The sequence below is a fragment of the Peromyscus maniculatus genome, chromosome 11 (assembly GCF_049852395.1).
Source record: "Peromyscus maniculatus bairdii isolate BWxNUB_F1_BW_parent chromosome 11, HU_Pman_BW_mat_3.1, whole genome shotgun sequence".
In the NCBI taxonomy this organism is placed as follows: Eukaryota; Metazoa; Chordata; class Mammalia; order Rodentia; family Cricetidae; genus Peromyscus; species Peromyscus maniculatus.
The window spans coordinates 10,660,001-10,681,912 of NC_134862.1; the positions used below are offsets into that span (position 1 = coordinate 10,660,001).

At 41.5% G+C, this 21,912-nt stretch overlaps 1 protein-coding gene across 1 annotated transcript in view; it reads right to left on the reverse strand.

The window, feature by feature from the left end:
• LOC102910446 (contactin-associated protein like 5-1) overlaps positions 1-21,912 on the reverse strand; it is a 925,656-nt gene that overhangs the window by 467,162 nt on the left and 436,582 nt on the right. The window contains exon 5 of the mRNA XM_076547182.1: positions 9,057-9,260. Coding sequence (XP_076403297.1) covers positions 9,057-9,260 — 204 coding nt within the window. The remainder of the gene's footprint in view (positions 1-9,056; positions 9,261-21,912) is intronic.

Consider the following 21,912-nt stretch of genomic DNA (forward strand, 5'->3'; position numbering starts at 1 on the left):
TTCTCTTTCTTGCACAGTGCCATCCTTGACCCCACCTGTACTCACCTGTGCACAGGTGACATTCAGGGGTCAGGGGTAGCTAATCTCCCTGTGGGCTGTTCACTCCTACCTCTGCTATGGCCTAATTAGTGCTGTTTGTCTCACTGAGTAATGATGTCTGGCTTCCTGCTAAAATTGGAGTAGGGATGCCCCACTTAGCATATTTGAAAAGCAGGGCTGGTGAATTAATGTCTGATTCTGTTTTGTTGATTTACTATTTATTTATTCCATAAGCCTTGAATTCTCACCACTGTCAGATTATGCTAATGCTTTAATAAATACCTCCTTCTCTTCCTCCTGCCCTTCCTCTGAAAGACATTGGGATCGAGCAGTACAAGTCATGGTCATATAGAAAGAAGATGTGGAGGGAGGTGGAGCTCTCTCTTCTGAGACATCCATTGTTGGTGTGTTCCAGTAATAGTAGTTAGGATGGATGAGTACGTGAACACTGACCACAGGGGAAGTAGACAGGAAGAGGGAGTGTCCACCCAGCTTGAAGGAACTGGTGCCCAGACTGAGGGGTGGCAGAGACAATAGAAAGGTCCCCAGCAGAGGAGAACTAGCTGAAAGAGCTGGCTGAACCCTCCAGAACCCTGTGTATGGGGCTGCTGAATTCAGATTAGCACTGAAAGAAGTGTAGATTAGCAACAATGTATGATTTGACATTCGCTGCCAATTCAGCTCCTTTAAAAGTTATGCCAACTTAATCTCCTGCTATAATTTATGAATATCTGATATTATTATATTTCTGAGTAATTTTAACACATATTTCTTTGTTTAAGTGTGTGTGTGCATGTGTGTGTGTCTGTGGATGTGTGTGTGTGTGTGTGTGTGTGTGTGTGTGTGTGTGTGTGTGTGTGTGTGTGTTCATGCCACAGTGTACCTTTGGAGGTCAAAGTCAGCCTTCAATGTCAGCCTTCACCTTCATGTTGGTGCAGCCAGGGTCTCTTGTTTGCCCCTGACTGTCCCTGACTAACCAGCCCATGGGATTCTGGAGAGTCTCTTATCCTTGTCTCCCACCCTGCAGTGAGAGCTGGAGTTATACAGAATCTGTCTTTACGCAGACACTGGGGACGCAAACTCAGATTCTCACACTAAGGTGGCAAACGCTTTACACATTGCACTACCTCCCTCAGTCAATTCATGTGTATTTCTCTTGGCATGGATAGAGAAGAAAAACCTCTTTGTTTTTACTTCCTGTTTGTGAGCCATATTCTCTGACTTTTACCCATTTGTTTTTCCAACAATTTGCATTTAGTCCATTTTCTGTAATATACATTTTGAGGGTACCTTTCTGTTCTCTGACTTTTTGGTATGTTACTTTTTCTGTTTTAACACTGAAAATATTTTTCTGTTGGAAATTTATTATTTGAGGACTGGGGAGAAGGCTCAGCACTCTAATCACTTGTTTTGCAGGCTCGGGGATCAGAATTCAGATCTCTAGATAGAAACCCTAGTGAATGCCTGGCCCTGGCGGGTGTGCTGGCCCAGTGTAACTCCAGTCCTGCCGGTGGAGACTGAGGATTCCCATGCAAACTGGCTCACGAGACTACCCATCGTACTGAATCGTGCATTTGGCTGAGAGACCCTCCCTGAATGTGTAAGGGAGAAGAACAGTCCAGCATGATGCTCAACATCACCTGTGGGCCTCCACATGCAGGAACACACAGGTGCACCTGCACCCACATATATGTGTTCCCACACACATGCAAGAGTAAAACCCCAGATTTACACATTTTCTACCATGCTCACATATTAAAAAAAGAAAAGGGGGAACAAAAAGAAGCACAATCATTTCTCTTTAACAGTTCATCCCTGCTTTGAGATCATAGAGAAAATCTCCAAGCGTGTTTCACCATTTATTCACTTGAAACTTAGAAACCCGGTTCTTGCATTCTGTTGGAAGGAAGGCGGTTGGTGCTATCTGAACCCACCCGTGCGCTGTCTCAGATGAATTTCTTAAGCAAACTTGGTCATCGAGGCTGAGACACAGCAAGCTGTGCTGTGAAGCTGAAGTCAGGACGTTAGTCAGGGATCTTTAAGCTAGTCATCTACATTCCTGAAAGGTATTCTATGACAATAAATTAATATGTGGCTGAAAAAATACTAATGATTTAAAAATTGGAGATAATGTTCAGTAGTTCGGAGAGAGATTAAGCATACATGTAAAATCAACAAAAGGTTATTAGAGAGCTGTTGAAGTAGCATTTAGGAAGTTCTCATTGCATTTTTAAATATTTATGAGTGAACATCACAGTGTTAGATGAAATTAAAAGTGACAGCTAACAAATAAATTATCCAACTACTTAAAATTCCTAATTTATGATATATAGAAGTAAAATAGAAATGTGTAAATGCATAACTAAACATAACTATACAAAACACTATAAACTCATTAAGTACAAAAATTTGCCACATCCAAAAGATTTTTCTTTTCTTCTGTGATTTACAGTTAGAATAACTATTTTAATATCTAGAAAGAACACTATCAAAGTATATGATTAATCCTGTGTGAATTACTGAATGCCACCTGAATTACAAGGAATTTCACGGGTGTGTTTCTTTGGTGGCTGCAGGATAAATTCAGAGTCTTAAACATGTTGACCAGGTTCTTAATATCATCTACCACTGAGTTATGCCCATACTCACAGGTTCAGTTTTTATTACACGTGTCTACTGATTTATGGGGATAGTGTGAGTGTGGGCATGCAATGATTGTGCATGTGTAGACCAGAGAAAAAGTTGTGGGAGCTGGTTTTCTCCCGCCACCTCTGGATCCAGGGTTTGAACTCAGGTTGTCAGCCCGGTAGCAAGCATCATCACTCACTGAGCCATCTCACCGGCACACAAGTCTATTTCTTAACTGGTTCCAAAAGCACACGATAGGCATGAATTCCATGCATTCCTTCTTTGGTTATTTTTTTCATTAACATTCAGATATCCTACTTTAAGGCAAATAAAAATTTATCTGATAAAATAAACTCAGAAAAATTCTGTTATGTGAGGATTCATAGCTTACAATTGTATTGATGAAGAGAGAACGATGATCTAATGAAGCCTCCCTAGAAATCTAGACTGTTGTTATGGAAACTGTAGAAAACACAATTCTCAGTGCACTATCATAGTCTTTATCTCAGGACACCTGTTTCCAGTTTTATCTCAGTTGCATTTGATGTTCAATTATGCCATTGTAACAGATTTTCAATTTATTAAGACAAGATAAAGATCCTTAAGAACAGCTGAGAAGAATACAAATGAAATAATGAGGAAGAAGTTGGCTTTGGGGCCAGAAACACAAAGAATTATTTTTCTAATTAAATGGAACCTTTTTTTTTCTATTTAGTTTCGAGATGATGTAAGTACTACCTAAGCCTTATTGGAATGAACATGGGGAATGAGTGTTTGTACTTTTAAAAAATTTGTTGCTCTTAGGATTTTTAAATTTTTATTTGCATGCATGAATATTTTGCTCACATCTGTGTTTGTGCAGCATGTTCATGCCTTAGAAGAGGCCACTGAGTTCCTTGGAACTGAAATCATGGATCAAGGGTTGGGGACTGTGATGTGGGTCCTGGAAACTGAACCCAGGTCGTCTGTAACAGCAAATGTGCTATTACCTGTCCAGTCATTTCTCCAGCAGCCCCTTAAAGATGTATTTTTTACATTTGTGTGTGTGTGTGTGTGTGTGTTTCTGTATCCATGAGTACATATATGCAGTTGAGTGCAGGTACCCATGGAGGCCACAACAGCACCCTCAATCTTCTGGAGCCAGAGTTACAGGCAGTGTGTGTGTAGTGTGTGTGTGTCTATATTTGGAGTATGTATGTGTAGTTGAGTACAAGTGCCCATGGAGACCACAACAACATTCCCTGTCTTCTGCAGCCAGAGTTACAGGCAGTGTGTGTGTGTGTGTGTGTGTGTGTGTGTGTGTGTGTGTGTGTGTGTGTGTCTATATTTGGAGTATGTATGTGTAGTTGAGTACAGGTGCACATGGAGGCCACAACAACATCCCCTGTCTTCTGCAGCCAGAGTTACAGGCAGTGTGGTGTGTGTGTATGTGTGTTTGTGAATATGTACGTGCAGTTGGGTTCAGGTGCCCATGGAGGCTATAGTAGCATCCCCAGTCTTCTGAACCCAGAGTTATAGGCACTTGTGAGCCTGTCCATGTGGGTACTGGGAACTGCATGTCCATCCTCAGCTCTCATAAACACTGAATCATCTCTCCAGTCCCAATGTTTACATTCTTTAGCTTCATCTTTATTTTCATTCCATCACCTCATCCTCAGAAGGATAGCATGGGATGGCTGGGCAAAGAGTTCCAGGAATCTACCTCTTTCTGCCTCCCCAGTCCAGCAACACAAGTTTGTGCTACCATACCCAGTCTTTTTGGATCATGTAGGTCACACTGAGCTCCTCATTCTTGAGCAGCAAGCACTTTCATCTCTCCAACCTTGTCAACTTTCTTACATAGGTAATACTATTTATATGGTTTTGGTATTTTTAAAGATTTTTTTAGTGTGCCCGTGTGTGTGTGTGTGTGTGTGTGTGTGTGTGTGTGTGTGTGTGTGTGTACCTGTGAAGGCTAGAAAAGGGCATTGGATCTCCTGGAGATAGAGTTATAGGCAGCCCTAACCTGCCTGACATGAATCCTAGGATCCAAACTTCAGTCCTCTGCAAGAGTAGGAAGTATTCTTACCACTGGGCTCTCTCTCCAAACTCCCCTATACATTGTTTGAAAAAGAGAAGTTAGTTTCAAAGAAGGTGTGTGACTTACACAAGGACACAGAAAACTAGTTACCACTTAGCTCTACCTGATCCAAAGCTAAAATTCTCTGCATTCTTCCTGCTGGCAAAAGGATGCTATTCCCATTCTTCCCCACCTCCGTGTTCTAACCACTGCATTCGGTTCTGCTAGTCTGTTGTTTGTGAGCAGTGTGGCAGAGCAGGAGTGGCAGGCTTCAGAGAACAACTGGATGAATTGGAGAGCAGAGAGCTGTGCTGAAGGAAAGTGGTGAAATACAGCAGCAGAAGGACATTGTATAGAATGCCAAGGCAAATTATAACTCCATTGGTTAGCCAGGACCAGAAAAGCATGACTCTGTAGCAGTTTTTTATTATAGGCAGGACTCACAAGTGCTCTCCTAAGGATGCAAGTGAGAACACTAAAAACAAGGGAAGTGATTCCAGCTGGCTTGATCCCACCCCCACACCAGCTGCCCTCTCAACAAGACAGGCCAAATCTCTGGGTATCACTAAAGCAATGAAATACAAATCTTTGTCTTAGGACATCCAGTGTAGGTTGCTCCATCCTTGCTTCTTACTGGTGTCCAACTCCTGTGACTTTGCTACCATATAAAGGTGTTCTCATAGTGAGTTTGTGTGACATGGTTTAGATAGTGCATGAGTGCCATGTTTTAGTTGCTTTAGTTAACATTACAAAACTTGGAGATAAGTAGAAATATTTTTAAAGCAGGGACTGAAAAGTATAACCTTTAGACCAATAGTGGTAATCCCATTGCTTAGTTGCTGGTAGGTGATAATTAATATTTACTGACAATTTTACAGGCTCTGAATCACCTAGTAGACAAACCTCTGGGCAAGTCTCTGAGGGAGTTTCTAGACTGCGTTGAGGTAGGAAGATCCATCTTAAATGTGGGCAGCAACTTTTCATAGACTTGACACCAGGAGAGAATAGGGAGGAGAAAGTTTGGTGATCACTGCATTCATCTCTCTCTGCTTTCTGACTGCAGATGCAAAGGGACCAGTGGCCATAAGCTCCTTTTGATATGTCTAACCCACCATGATGGACTGTGCCCTTGAGTTATGAGAGGAAATAAATCCTTCCTTCCCTCAGTTGTTTTTGTTGGGTATTTGGCACAGCAAAAGGTAATCGATACATAGTTCAACATAGGCTTATTTCATAAGTTGCAGAATTTATGAAGTCAGCCTGGGATGCATGAGACTTTGTCTCCCAACAAAATAAAATAAAATACTGTATAGAACTGTCATGTGACATAAACAAAATATACATATGCACATATATATTAAAGTGCCTAGATTTAGACTCTCAAAGAGTAGAAGATTGGAAAGAAATGCCTTTCAGAAGATTTGATGATTATTCTCTAAATATGTTGTTAGTTGGCTTAATTAAATGCCTGAAATTCAAAGGAGCTATAAAATGAATGGTCACTGGTCTCTTCAGAGTTTGAGAAACTTACCATTGTCTTGATCAATTGTCATGTAGTCCATGGCTTTAGCTTCTGAACCCTGCCCCTAGCCCCCAAAGGACATCCAACTACGCTAGTTTTCTGTGATAAGATTCTTACTGTTCTACATCCGTATGTGCTGGAATCACCCAACATTCCACTTCAGTTCAAAGACAAAACACTTGTAAGGATGAGTAACCTGCATGCTCTGTTCATGTCCTGTTCAGTACTTAACAACAGATCCCCAGTCACACAACGCTTCGGCTCTTTGATTGTCCACCTGCCTGCGTAGTTCTTACTTTTGTATTTCTACAGAGGGCAGATAGTCATGTACAATTGAAATGAAACCCTTGAATGCTGGGATGGGAGCCACTCTACCCCCATGGACTGAAGAGTGAAATCTCATGCCTAGTTAGCAATTCTAAAAAAAAAAAGTCTATGCTCTACCCTTGGAAAGTAGGACAATGGCAACTCCCTAGTGAAATTTCACCACAGAACCAAGTCTGCCTTCAAAGGACACAGCACTGATAACCAGATAATGCGAACTGCTGCTTGAACAACAATGTATGTCTCCAGTTTACCCCTTTTTAAATTTTTATTATCTATTTATCTATCTATCTATCTATCTATCTATCTATCTATCTATCTATCTATCTATCTATCTATGTGTGTGTATTTGTGTGTGCCAGAGGTCAATCTCTAGTGTTGTTCTTCAATTACTCTCTACCTTATTGTTTTGGAGTTTTTGTCTATTTGTTTGAAGCAAGGTCTCCCACTGGCTTAGAACTCACCAAGCAGGCTATGCAGATGTCTAATAATCCCAGGGGACATATGTGTCTCTGCTTCCCAAGTACTAGAAATGCAAGCATGCACTACCACATCTGTTTTTTTATGTGGGTTCTGGGGATTAAACTCAGGTTCTTATACTTACATAAAAGAAAGTTCGCAACAGAGTGATCTCCCCAGCCCACAGTTAATATTTCATCTTCTGTGTAAGGCATCAATTATATGAAATAATCTTGGGAATCTATAGGTTCTTCCTACTTCTTTTCCTTATATTTACCATGAAGGCCAAGAGGATGCTTGGAGATGTCACTGAAGAAGGACCAGAATTAAGAGCTACATTGTTTGCTATTGGGAGTGAGGCTGCCCAATGGGGAGTCTCATGTTCTTTTCCTGATGACTAAATATAGCTTGCTCTGATGTCATCTGTGTACCTAGAGCTTGTTCCCAGTATTTATATTTATATTTATCCTTCTTGCCTACTTGATAGTAAATATTAATAACAATGTACTTCCTCTCCCTTATATGAATAAATATTAAGTGGGAAACAGGAAAGGATTCTCAGACAAAGCAGCCTGTTTGGAGCCCAGAAGGATGGCTCAGCAGGTTAAGGGCATATGCCATTCAGCCTGATGAATTGAGTTGGATCCCAGAGATCCATTTGGAAAACAGGGAGACCCAACTCCTTCTAGTTGTCCTCTGACCTTTACACTGTGCCATGACACACTATATAACTACATACAAATAAATGAATGCCTTTAATTTTAAAAAGCCACATTCTTCTCCATCCAGCATCCGTCTTTTCTGTTTGGTTTGTCTAGAGGAGGGCTCCTTTGGTTTTCTTCCATGCTCTGAGGAACTCAGCACCTATTTCCTGTGTCTTGCCTACTCATTCCTTTCTTCTGTAAGAAGGCATAAAAGATTCCCTCCTTTCTGTTCTGGGGTGAGAAGTTGGGCACCATGAATGTAGACCTACTGGGAGAGCAGAAAGCCCAGGGAGTAGCTCACCCACAGAGGTAAGCAGCATCCTTCTGCAGGGAGGGAGAAAGGTACTCTTCACTAAATCACCTGCCATCCAGGTCCCAGGCTCATTCTTCCAGGCCAGGCTGTCTTAACAAAGGAAAGCCTAGCGCCTTAGGTTTTCCATTCATACATTTTTACCTCCCACTAAAAAGAACAAAATGATTACATATTTCTCCTGGCAATTTTTTTTAATGTACCTGATCAGCTCAGATATGAGAAGCTCATTATAATAGGTCCATGTTTAAAATTTTTTAAGTTACTTAAAAGTTTGAGTTCTAGAAAAAAATCAGGTTAAGTATACACATTAACAGATATTTAAAACTTACATTGTAGCTTCCTTTACATAGAAATATTGTCTTTTATCACAGAATGATACCTCTGGCAAAAAAAAAATAATGAAAATAAGTGCAGTTCATGAAGATGAAATATTTGAAAATAAGTACTATTCTAATCCTGTAAAGACAAAGGAAATAGATCACTTAGATAGTGCTCCAGTGACTCCATTTGCATGGTATAGTGACCTTGTGCAAAAATCAGTGAATATGAACACCTGCAGACCTGAATTTGAATCCCTAGCACCCATATCCTAAATGCTATTATTAATAACAATGATAATAATAACAAAGTAAAATGTGTCTATGACGGTGAGTACCTAGCCTAATGATAGAAATAAGTGGATCTTAAAGAGCTTGCTGGCCACCCCGCCTAACTCCAAACACAAGCTTTTGTGTTGGTAAGAGATCTTGTCTCAAGGCAATAAGTCAGAGAGAAAGAGGGGATATCTAGTGTCTTGCTCTCTCCTTCACACGTGTGTGCATATATATGCACACCTGTACATTCATGTGCACACAACACACACATACACACACACACACCAAAATCAGTGAGCTACAAGTTCAGTGAGAGGGTGCTACCAAAAAAGGGGTGGTGTTGATAGAGGAAGACACCTAAGCTTCATCTCTGGCCTTAACAGTCATGAGTACATATGCACAAGTCTGACCCTACCCAAATTCAGGTACAGGGCTAGCCTGCCCTTCTGGAGCTCCAGGGTAATATGGTCTCCACGTTGTCCTTCTCCATGGAACAGAACCCCATCTCCTTGCATGCTCTTGAACTTCAGGGAAATCACGTCTTTGAGGGTGCTCATCATCTTCTGATTGAACCTGTACAAAAGTGAGCTCCTGCCATCAAAGTCAGCAACATCCGATTCTGGGAGCAGAGAGAAGAGAGAAAGAAATATCAATGTGTTTCCTCATGTTATTCTTGCTTTGAATCATTGGTGCTGCTCAGTGCACAGGAATGTTCCTGAAATCTTGAAGATGTCTCTTACAGGGAGGCACATGGAGTAGAACCAACCTAAGTAGAATACAAGGAATCATTCATTTGTAGGGAGTGGACACACACCACAGTGAAGTAGAAACTCCCATCAGTGATCATCAAAGAAAAGAAGAGATGACCAGCAACAGGTCCTGGAAGGGAGCTGACACATAACTCCCTCCAATGGGATGTATGAAGTAAGAGAGCCTCAAGGCCATGATTGGGTCTACAGACAGAGAGGATAGCATTCAACAGAAATAATACAATACATGGAGTCTAGATATGATTGGGGCCTTAGAGGAAATGAGGGGCTTGCTTTAAAGCCCTGGGTGCTTCATTAACATAAGAATAAGAAGGAGATATGGTGAGAGAGAGCAATATATGCTGCTATGCATAGGATGCTGCCAAAGGCCAGAGGAGCCTCCTCAGAAAGCAGCATTTGGAGCTCTCATGAAGGAATCTCTCTGAGGAGTCTTGGACCCATCCTTGGAATAAATGGAAACTCGAATATTTTTATAACATTTAGGGGTAGCAGACAGACTGCTTCCTAAATTCTCTGCCCCAGCAAGAGCAACAGGGAGCTGTGGCCTGTGTCAGGTCATGTGATCCGGGATAAAGGTGCAGGCTCACGTTCTAATAGCAATGTGCCAGCCTGTGTTTAAGAAGACAGGATGACAGTGCCACAGGCACTGACACCAGGCTTTTGGACCAGTGCCTGGACCGTAACTTCTCATGATTTACCCTTCTTGCTAATTTGAGTCTGACATTTAGAGCCATTTGATCTCTTCATCCTAAGCTCCAAGCTGGAGTTGAAAAAGAGATACCCTTTATTATGACAACTCTGGTTGAAAATTCAGTCTTACAGAGTCCTGTGCTGAGAATTCCAAATGATCTTTGGGATCTAGTCAAGAAGAATAGCCAGTGTATGGAGACTGCAAATTTGAACTTAGGAGGATCGTGGTATATGTGCCTCGTTCTGGGCTGATAATATACTGTGTTAGGGTTTTATGCAAGAACATTCAGTCACTATTATTATGTTTGTTTTGGCATTTATTCTTATTTGAGATAGTTCTTTATTTGGGACATAAACCTAAGTAAATGTATGTGATAACATGAAATCTCTCAATAGGTACACACATTGTCTAATGTCAACTCAGAATAAGCTTATCTAGTTTCTGAAACACAGGCCACTTTGTTGATTAGTATGGCCTGTTTCCTCTGCACACAACATATTCACCCCATTATGATCTCAGAGTAGAGATCAGCTCAGCCTCATAGCCATGGCAAATGCTGCAGTGTAGATGTAGCTAGGCCGATGATAATGTGAATGGGGTTACTGACACTGCCTAATGACAGGAAGGCGGGGAGGGCACAGGACCCTCCCCTGGAAGTGAAGCCATTATTCCTTTCTGCCCTCCCCAGCTGGCAGTGACCTTGTGAGACTCGAGTATATAAGGAGTGGAAGGGTAGTAAAGGGGACTCTGTGTAGTTTCCATGAGGTTGTCATCCACATGAGGGTGAAGAGGCTCCTGTCCTCTCCTGAAGCTCCTTTAATTAATCCCTTGCCAAAGCACTGTGAGTAACCATAGTCGATTTATTTGTTTGTCACATTGGGCTTTTATGGGATCTTTACTTTCCTCTGTCTTCCTTCTATGCACTATCTGGAGTGAACAGACATTTGTTCACTTCGTCCCAGGGAAAGCTAACATAATAATTATGAATTATAATTGTGAATTTATCTGGCACACTATCATCATATATAGAATACTAGACCTTTATTTAATCCAATTTCAAATTAGTGTCCTTTCTTCCCCATCCCTTTGTCCTGACACGAGCCTTTAAATCTCAGTTCTTTATTCTCAACTTTCTTGAGATCAACTTGGACAAATTCCATGCGTGATATCATGTATTATTTGGCATTGTATGCCAGCCTCATTTCATTTAGCACATTGTCCCCTAGTTGTGTTAGTATGAAAGCCAGAAAGAGAAAGTCAAGAAATCAGGATCTAAACAATTTATGAAGATGTGTATAAACAAACTGATAAGTGTCTGTCAAAATATCTAGCGATGAAACACTTGATTTGTGTGTATGTGTGTGTGTGTGTGTATGTGTGTGTGTCTCTGTCTGTCTGTCTGTCTGTCTGTGTACACATTCATATACATGTATAGGTGTGCAGATGCATTTGGATATATATTTGAATGTCTTGTGTTGACACTGCATGTCTTCATTAATCACATTCTACCTCATTTTTGTTGTTTTTGTTGTTGTAATTGTTGATAAAGAGGCTCATAGAGCCCAGGCTGTTCTTGAATTCACAACATTGCCAAGAAAGACATTGAACTTCTCATCCTCAGCCTCAATTTCCTGATTGCTAAAGATATAAGAGTGTACCATGTACTTGGTTTTACACAGTGCTGGGATCAACTCCAGTCTTTTCTTCTAAATGGTAAACACACTCTCTACAAACAGAACTGCCTCCCCAACTCCCATCTTTCACTGAACCTGGTTCTCAGCAGTTCAGCAGACTGTATGGCTGGTAAGCACCAGGGACGCTCTTGCCTCCATCTCAAAGCTGAGATTACCGAAGCATGCCACTGAGCTAAGCTTTTTATATGTATGCTGAATTCACAACACCATGCTTGTGTGTCAAGGACTTTGTCATTGGACAAACTCCACCACTCCTTGGAGAATTATTGTAGGTTACTTTTACATCCTTTCACCATTTTTATTACAAAAAAATTGTACTGTAAAATGTTATTACTTCTATAATACAAAAAAGTAAGACTACTTAATTACAGCTTGGAAGGGATTCGTCATCTACCATCTTAGCAGGGTGAACAAAAGGTGAAGGGCTGTGTGGACAGGATAGAATTATTCTTATTTAAAATCCAGAAGCCACAAAACTCAATTTTCTAGGATTTACTAAGCAGTTAAAATTCTCAGATTGAGTATTCATAATGATAACAATTATTTTTCCTGTTAAAGGATATAGAATTATCCTTAATAAATGAAATTTTGAGAGAAAAGTCATGATTTTCTGTAATTACCTGAAAGCAAAATTCTATAATTTATTATTTACATATACAGTTTTAAAAAGGTCCCGGTGACTCCATTTTGTAAAACAAAACTGACAAGATTCGGGGAATTTTTCATAATCTCCTATGCTCTTCAGAACCTTCTACTAGACGCCAGCACTACATCTGTGCATACTGTGCCCACTGGACTTCTAGCTGAACCGGTGGAGCTCTGGGCACTGTTGCCCTATCTTGTACAATGAACATCATAGCTACACAGAGCATGAGAGCTACAGCTTTTCAGCTTGATCACCTTTGCAATTTTATCTCCTGAAGACTGAACTTCATCCATAAGACATTTACATTAGAAACACGTAAAACATGTCTTTAGAAAACGACCCTTCAGGGCTGGGAAGATGACTCAAAGAGTGGCATGTTTGCTATGCATGAATGAGGACCTGACTGAGTTCAGATCCCCACCATCCCTTTAAATCAGCCAGGAGTACCTGAAATCCCAGAACTATGGAGATGGAGACAGGTAGATCCCTGGGGCTTACTGGCTAGCAAGTCTAGCCAAATGGGCAAGCTCAAGGTTCAATGAGAGACCTGTTCTCAACAATGAGGTATGCATGAGGCTGGAGAAAAGGCTCAGTGGTCAGGAGTGCCCATTGTTCCCTCAATTCTCAGCACTCACATGAGGTGGTTAATGGTTGAGTATGACTCCAGATCCTCGTCACCCAATGCCTTCTGGACTCTGCAGGCACCTGCACACATGTGTGTTAATATGCCCCCCAACATATACTCATAGTTAAAAGTAAAATAAAAATATTAAATAAATGACTGTTCAGAAGCTGAGGAAGGTACTTGATATCCACCTCCACACAAATGCACACCTATGTGAGCATGTGTGTGCACACACAAGCATAAACAAAGTGTTGAAAGAGTCCAGGCAAGTTGGAAGACAAGACTTGGGGGAGGCAGTTATGAACATAATACATTGGAGACATGCTTGAAACTATCAGAAAGTAACCAAAGAAATAAATAAATAGATAATCCAATAATTAATTATGCTAACACAAGTCACTTGATAACACATTAAAAATCAACATCATCTTACCAGACACACTATTTGTTTTAAATCAGGATGAAATCGATTATCAATTATGATTGGGTTAAGTAGAAGGGTCTTGAGTTCATGAACTGATACTCAATTAGGTGGCCCTATTTCTATACCAAATGGTGCTGTTTTATTCTGGTGTCATGGTTTACTGCCCAGTGTGTGCCAGGTTGATCTCAAGCTTCCTACTGATACTTGTTGCCACTTCTCCAGTGCTGTTGAAGTGTACCACCTGTGCAGGTATGTGTATTGTGGATTCCTACTCTTTTCTGATTGCCAGTGTGGCAGCAATTGAAACTTTACTGCACCCATCAGTGCTTGGAAAGGTGAAAGCAGGGTGAATATATACATAGGGAGACTGACCAGTCTCAAAAAGGAAAGCAAGGCCCAGATGTACAAAGGAAGCATCAGTATGCTGGTCCTGAATAGTACACTTTAGAAGACATGAACCCAGTGTCACAGAGAGGAGTGAGGGGGAAAAGAGCACATGAAGCTCAGTGATCAGACCAGGCTGTGGATAACAAGAACTCTGTTTCCAGCATGCTTACTTACTACAGGCCATGGTCACACCTAATCAGTAACTGAAAATCAACACTTTAGTCACAGATGCATCAGTCCCTCCTGCATGAGAAAATCCAGTGTTTAAACTCTACACTCCCATAGCATGGAGAACATTGCTACATTAGTGTGTCATGCCCAACACTGTGTTAAACCTCTCCCACATCATCTTGTTAAAGGCACAGGTCTGAGTTCAGAGGGCACCTGATTCCAAGCTTTTATGTCCAAGGACAAAAGATTACACCAGGGACACATGGTTAAAAATGGAAACAGTTTGTTAAGAAAGGGAAAGCCCTCCTGAGGGTGAAAGTTGGCTAGTGAGCAGAGGGAAAAGCAGGTGTTCAAAAGCCCTGGGCCAGGAGCTACATGCCACTTTCTATGATAATTATACAGCACCTGTGTCCTGTACCTTTGTAGCATGCACTTTTCTCGAACACACTCTACCTGTAAGACAGCCAGGTGAGGAAGGGACTCCAGTCCTGCTGTGCCCACTGGCTTCTTTCCTATGTTAATCTTGATGCTGCAGTGTGCCATGCCAGTTCTCTTTTCACAGTCCTACACTGGAAACCCGGGAATATACAATCTCAGCAGAGTCTGACACTGGTCAGGTCATGCTCCTTGTGTAGTGGGGAAACCAAGATGGATGAGTGTGGTTTTACTTTTTGGAAGCCACAGAAGAATTCTGAAAGAGGGCTGACTGAGTGCTTGAGTGGATCAAACACATACAAACCATAGACTTTATTTCTTTGCAGATTTATGCACAGTGATGCACTTGTTTAAAAACTAAATGTTTAACACACACACACACACACACACAATTTTGCTATTGTTTTATTTACATCTTCCACTTCTCACTTTATTTCATGCTCTCACATTGGAGTATCATTGGCCAATAGCACTCTTTGGATTCCTGAGTTGCTCAGTCAAGCTCTACATTCTAGAACTTTCCTTTCTCCAATAACTTCATGGTCTCCCCTTCATTCCTACCTGTCCCAGCTGTAATGGTCCACATTCTCCTTTCTGAAGTTACTCGATAGCCTAGATGGCCAATTGATGAGATGAAATGGCAGAGAAACTGTGGGAATCCCACAGAGGCTTCCTACTGAGAACTGACTCAGGGTCAGAGAATCTGAGCTTGCTTTACTCAGCAGGGCTGCATAGAAGATGATTTGGCCACAGGAGTGTTTACCAGGTATTGGGAAGAGTCTACACTTGGTTGTACATTGTGATTCGATTTTACAATGGGGAGGTCTTTTGCCCTTCCCCTTGGCATTGTTATAAAAAGCCCTTTTGAATAAATGAAGTGGCTTTTGGGTATTTACCCAGGCCCTCCTGTGTTTCTGTCCTTCTTCTCCTCATTTAAGTCTCTCTTTTTCTCTGATATTTTCTTATCCCTCTCTCCTCTACCTAAGAACCCTTCTAAAGGTAGGAGCAGGTTGAAGCAGGTCTCTCTACAGGCTCCCACAAGAAACTCATTAGCTCTAAGGAAAGAGATCTGCATGTAGTTCATAACACCTGAAGCAGTGGTTCTAAACCAGTGGGTTGCAGATCAGATATACTGTATATCAGATATTTACATTATAATTCATAACAGTAGCAAAATTACAGTTATGATGTAGCAATGAAATTATGTTATGGTTTGGGGTTACCATAACACAAGGAACTGTATTAAAGCCTCACAGCATTAGGAAGGTTGAGAATCCCTGACCTAAAGAAATCCAAGCCTCTGGAGGAGGAGAAACAAATGGGTATAAATGCTTCATTCTGGTTCTGCAGCTTATTACCTGGGGGCTCCAGGAAGAGCTCTCGACTTTCACAAGTTATGCTTCTATTGATTATTTCATGAGGTCTACAGAAGTTTAGCCTACAAAGTCACTATGACAGTTATAGAATTGTAGACACCTACATGTGAAAATACATTCAATATAATCTCATCTTGTTATTAATCCAGAGGATATTTCCAGTGAAAAAGATTGTGTGTGAGAGGTGAGAGGTGAAGATGGTATAAAGATTGGTGTGAATAAATTCTGAGGCAGTTTGGAGTGGGGAAGCCTTCATAGCTTCTCAAAATTCTGAGTATTCAGCTGTAGTTGGGACATCTGTGTCAACCTGTTTGTCAACCCCCATGGCTCAGGAGACATTGCTGTAGAGGGAGTGGAAAGAGTGAAGGAGATGAGGAACGTATAAACTGGATTCTCAAAATCATACTGTCTTAAAGACATAAGAAGTGAGATACTGTTTTTCTTCCTGGAAGAAGTCTCATACTGAAGAAGTAAAAACTCTTAAGTTTCAGGAAGTTCCTGAAACTTATAAGATTCATAAAGTTCTCTTCAAGGTTATATAAACAATAATGCTGCTGAGGAGAGATTTTGTGATCTGTCCAGCTGCCTATCAGTTGTGCAGGGCACTCCAGGGATGTAGCTTTGGAGATTTGTCACCTGTGCTGTTTCTGGGGATGCAAAGACAAAACTGTGATGAGTCACCTTCACTCTTACAATTAATTCCTCACTCATGCTCCATAAGTAATTCCAACAAATGCATGGGTTTTTCAAACTGGGCTATGGTACAATCTGTTTTTTGGACTATTTTCAATGCCCTGTGTGGTATGAATACATAGTTGCATCTCCCTAGGAAAAGTCATACAACAAATAGTAACACAAGACAATATTTGTGAGTTATGGTGATATGCTTATTTGCTGACTTGCCACATTAACTGCTCCGCCCTTAGGTGCTAAGTGTCCATTTACAATGAAAAGGCTACTTCTGTATAGACAGTGGTTCCCAACTTGTCATTACCCCTTTGGCAACTCTCTGTCACCAAAATTATTCGAATTATGTTTCAGAACAGCAGCAAAATTACAGTTATAAAGTAGCAAAGAAATGGTTAGGGGTCACCACAGCATGAGGAACTGTATTAAAGGGTCACAGCATTAGGAAGATTGAAATCACTGCTATAGAGGCTTGTTTGCCACTTGACCTGTAGTGCCTGTAGTATCTCTTGTATTTGCTGACTCTCACAGCAATGAGATGCTCCCTTCATTGAGCACAGATTCAAACTGGTAGGATGGCACAAGCTTTTCTCCTACCACCACCAACATTTATCAACAGAAACATTTTGCTCATCCAAGAGACCTCAGCAAACACCCTGGACATTTGCAATATTAATTAAGTTGCACATGGATTGCTACAGCCATTTCACAGATGGAGAAGCAGAAGTTCGAGAGAAGTTTTGAAGAAGGATTAAGTGCACTCCCTGAATACTTAATCCCTTCTTCAGACACCAGGAAGAGGTTTATCATTCCCAAAGCCACTTGGATAAACAGATTTAAAGTAGTAATAATGGCTCGTAATTTTTGCTGTTGCTGTTAAACAAAAAGAGATACAACATACATTAGATTTTCATCACTGGATGTTATTATACCTCTGTTCTGATTACTTTGTTTGGACTTTAATTTGCAGATAGGGTCCAGTTATTCACATTAAAATTTGTACTTGTATTATATACATATCTTGGCAGATTCTCTCTAAAATAAGATAATGAAAGAAAAAATAACATGCCATAGATGCATCCAGTTTAGAAATGAGCTCTATTTTTAACAGTTATTGTTGTGTGAGTATGGTTTGCAAACTGTATCTGTGTGTGCCTATGTGCATGTGTGTATGCATATGTGTGTGTGTGTGTGTGTGTGTGTGTGTGTGTGTGTGTGTGTGTGTGTACGTACAGGTTTGCATGTGCTGTGCTGTTATGTGCTTGTGGAGGTCGGAAAATAGCTTTCAGGAGTCAGTTCTCACCTTCCACCTTTTATTTGAGGCAGGGTCTTTTTTACTGTTTCTACATCTAAGACTTGTACTCCAAGCTATCTGGCTCATGAGCTTGCAGGCAGTTTTCTCTGTTGCCAGTTTTGCTGCAGCATTGCTGGCATCACAGATGCATATTCCCACATTTGGCTTTTTACATGGGTTCAAACTCACATCATCAGGCTTTCATAGCAACACTTTTACCTACCAAACCATCTCCCCAGCACCAAAATTACTGCTTATCAAGGACACCAAGATAATAATTGACAGAACTAAATATGCCTTCACATTCTCTCACAAGTCTGCAATGGCTTATGGAGATGTTGTGCCCTAGGTTAAATAAACTATTCCCAGGGGATTAAAAATTGTAGTTAGTAGCGTGTATTTTACTTCACTTAATGGGCTTTATAGGTCTGTGTGATCTAGATTTTGTTCCTTTGAAATGAGAACGTAAAGACTCAGAAGATCATGCACCTGCTCACAAGCATACGCAAGGTAATGAGTTGTTTGACAATGAAGACAAGTTTTGCCTCATTAAATAATGGGGGTGTTTTAAGGATTTCTTGAAATATAAAGAATTTTGTGCAGATTGAAGAAAACATACACCGCAAAACTCAAAATGAGTCAAAGAATAAGTGGATATTAGCCATTAAGTAAATAATAACCAAGCTACAATCCATAGACCCAGAGAAGCTAGGTAGAGAAGAAGGCTCAAGGGGAGATGCATGGATCTCCCAGAAATGGGGAAATAGAACAGATTTTGCATGTGGACTGGGAGCAGGTGGGGACAGGAGTGGGAAGGATCAGGTCAGGAGGGCAGATGGGATGGAGGGAGAGAATATGGAATCTGAGAGAGTCATATGGAATTAGGGGACATTTTGTGGAGCTGAGTGGAAATCTAGTGCAGTGGAAATTTCATGGAAACTATGCGGGTAATCTTAGTGAGGACTCCAAGTAATGGTGGATATGGAGTCTCAACTGGCCATCTCCTATAGCTGGCCAAGGTTCTCAGTGGCAGGACTTGGGTGCATTCAGTTGAGTTGTTGGCCAAGGGGATCCCAAGTAGATCCCCAAACAACACAGGCTGCTGCTAGGACAGAGATTTGCTCTCTGCAAATGGACAGCAAGGCTCCATTGTTGAGGACAACATCCACATACCTCCTTGAACAAGGAGATTTTGACTGGTGCCTACATGGAGCTGTCACTCCTATGTTCTAATCTCTTTGGTACAGGAAGATCCTCAACTGGCTACCTAAAGAAAAACATGGACACCAACCCAGCAATAAAACTGTTGACCTACAGTCTGTCCTGCCTGGAAGATGTGCTGGGGCAATTATGGTACAGAACTTGTGGAAGTGGCCAACTGATGTCTAATTTGACTTGAGGCCCCCTGCAGGAGAGGAAGTCCATGTCTTACACTGCTTTGATATCCAGGAACTGGAGACTAGATAGCCCAGAGACCTAGGGTAGAGCCAAACATGACTGACCTAAAAGAAAAATTGAAGAAATGATTTGCCTTTTCCAGTAATCATCAGAGAGGCTCTGGCAGCAGATGGGGTAGGTTGCAGCTACCCATACCCAGATATTATGTGGAGAGTCTAAATTGGAGGCCTTCATCAGGTCCCTCCCCTCAAATCTCAGGGTGGAAAAAGTGTAGGAGTCAGAGGGCATGGAGGACACCAGGAGAACATGGCCTACTGAGTCAACTAAGCATGGCTTATACAGGCTCATGGGGACTGAAACAGAAAGCGGGTGCATGCATGGGTCTGCACCAAGTCCTCTGCATGTATGATGTGGCTATTGGCTTGGTGTTTTAGGGAGACTCCTAACTGCGGGACCTGGTGTATCTTTGACTGACATGCCTGCTCTCTGGAATCTTTCCCTCCTGTTGAGTTGCCTTTTTCAGTCTCAGTGTGAGGGCTTTTGCTTTGTCTTATTGTGTTTTGTTTTGTCCTGTTTGGTTGTTGTCTCTTGGAGACCTTATCTTTCATGAAGGGAGGCAGAGGGGGAATGGATTTGGGGAGAAGGGAGGTGGAGGGGGCAGAATTGGACAGAGTGGAGGGAGGGGAAACTATGGTCAAGATGTATTGTTTGAAAGAAGAATCTATTTTCAACAGAAAAGAAAATAGGACAAATTAAAGGAAAGAGGAGGGCAGGCAAGATGGTCCAGCCAGTAAAATGCTTGCTCTGCAAGTGTAAAAGTCATGTATAATCCCTTCAACACATAGAAATTAGGAGAGGCAGACTAAACAAAGCTGTTCTCTGAACTCTACATGTGCATCACAATATGTGCACATCCCAAAATATACATCAAACACACACACACACACACACACACACACACACACACACACACACACACACACGCACGCACACATTTTTTAAGAAAATTAAATAGGATATTTAGGGTGGATTTGTGGTTCCATGACTATAGGCATGGGTTGGGGTCTGTGGAGTTAGTACCCACAGTAATATCCATGTTTTCATGCCCTGGAACAAAGAAATGGACTGGGGACAGGTAGAGCACTAGAAGCAGATACAGTTTATAAAGGGAGTGCTTTGTAGAGTGAGAGTTGGCTAGGAAGCTGGAAAAGACAGAGGTTTAATGGCAACTGATCATGAGGATTATGACACTGTGTGTTATTTACAAAGGGCCAGTTTGTCCTGAATTCATGTACCACACAGGAGCCACCCCTTGTATAGAACATTTGCTGGTGAAAGGTGTGGTAATGTTCTAGTCACCCATATGTCAGTCTTGATACCTTTCCTCAGTTCTACTCTCCTGATGCCTACTAGGTCTCTTTCTTCTAGCTCACTTGTATGATCTTATTGATCTCAGATATTCTTGGTTTATACTTGATTTTTTTTTTTGGTTTTGTATTTCTTTTTGTTTCTTCCATGTGTTTGTGTGCATGCCTGTGCGTGTGTATGTGTGTTCATGTGTGTAGGTGTGCATGGATAGGTAGATATTGGAAGGTCATATATGCATATGCAAGTATGTGCCCAGGAAGGAGGTTTATGTCTATCTGGCATCTTCCCTCGTTGCTCCCATCTTATTTACTGAGGCAGTCCCTCACTTGAGCCCAGAGCTCAGTGACAGCTAGTCTACCTTGTCAGCTTGCTCCAGGGATTCCTATATCTCTACTTTCCAAGTCCTGGGATGGAAAGTGGAATTCTGCACCTACCTGCTATTTTTGTGGGTATCTGGGGTTCAGACTTAGTGTGCCACATGCGTTAACATGGAACAATCTTTCCAGCCCTGTGTTTGTGCTTCTATGAAGCCCTTTCTGTGAAGTGTGCCTGTGTTCTGGATATGCAGCATGAGTGGGTAGTGACAACCTTGACAAAGCTCTAAGCTGGATAACACAAACACAACTCTACGCAAGAGAAGCAGAGCAGCTCCCTGTGCTGGGAAGACCAGAGTAGGAGGGACCTACCCTCTCCAAGCTGAGTATCAGGGGTAGGTATATCAGACCAGGAGAAAGGCTTTTGAGGATCAAGGGTATTACCAGTTGAGGGATGCCAGTAAGAGAGAACACACAGGGTCAGATGTTGGGTCTGTAAGGATCAGCTGGGTCTAGCCCCTTCCTCATAGAACAGCAGTGTTTTGTGACAGGACCACAGGTCAAAAGTACAAGATCTAGGATCTAATTGCAGAAACTCTACGCATGTGTAAGAACAAAATTTGTTTGCTCATTTTCAAAATAAAAATACCTTGAGGCACCTCATGTCCAGGTACAGATGGACAACAAACACTGGGAACCTCTAAGCTAGCAACCCCTAGTCAAACTCTACTAGCCCAACTAATCAAACTGAAAGTTTAAAGTAGAAAATTACAAACAGCCGAGCTTGCCTAGCAGCCTGCATACATAACAAGGTCACCTGCCTGATAAGCTCTAAAATAAATTGGATGTAAAACATAGACTTGTATAGTGGTTGTTGAGAAAAAGATGAACATAAATGACACAGGGAAAAGAAGACCTAGATAACATGTAAGATTGTACACTCCTGATTACTCAGCCAATGGGAAAGGAAGGAAGGGAGGAAAGGAAGAGA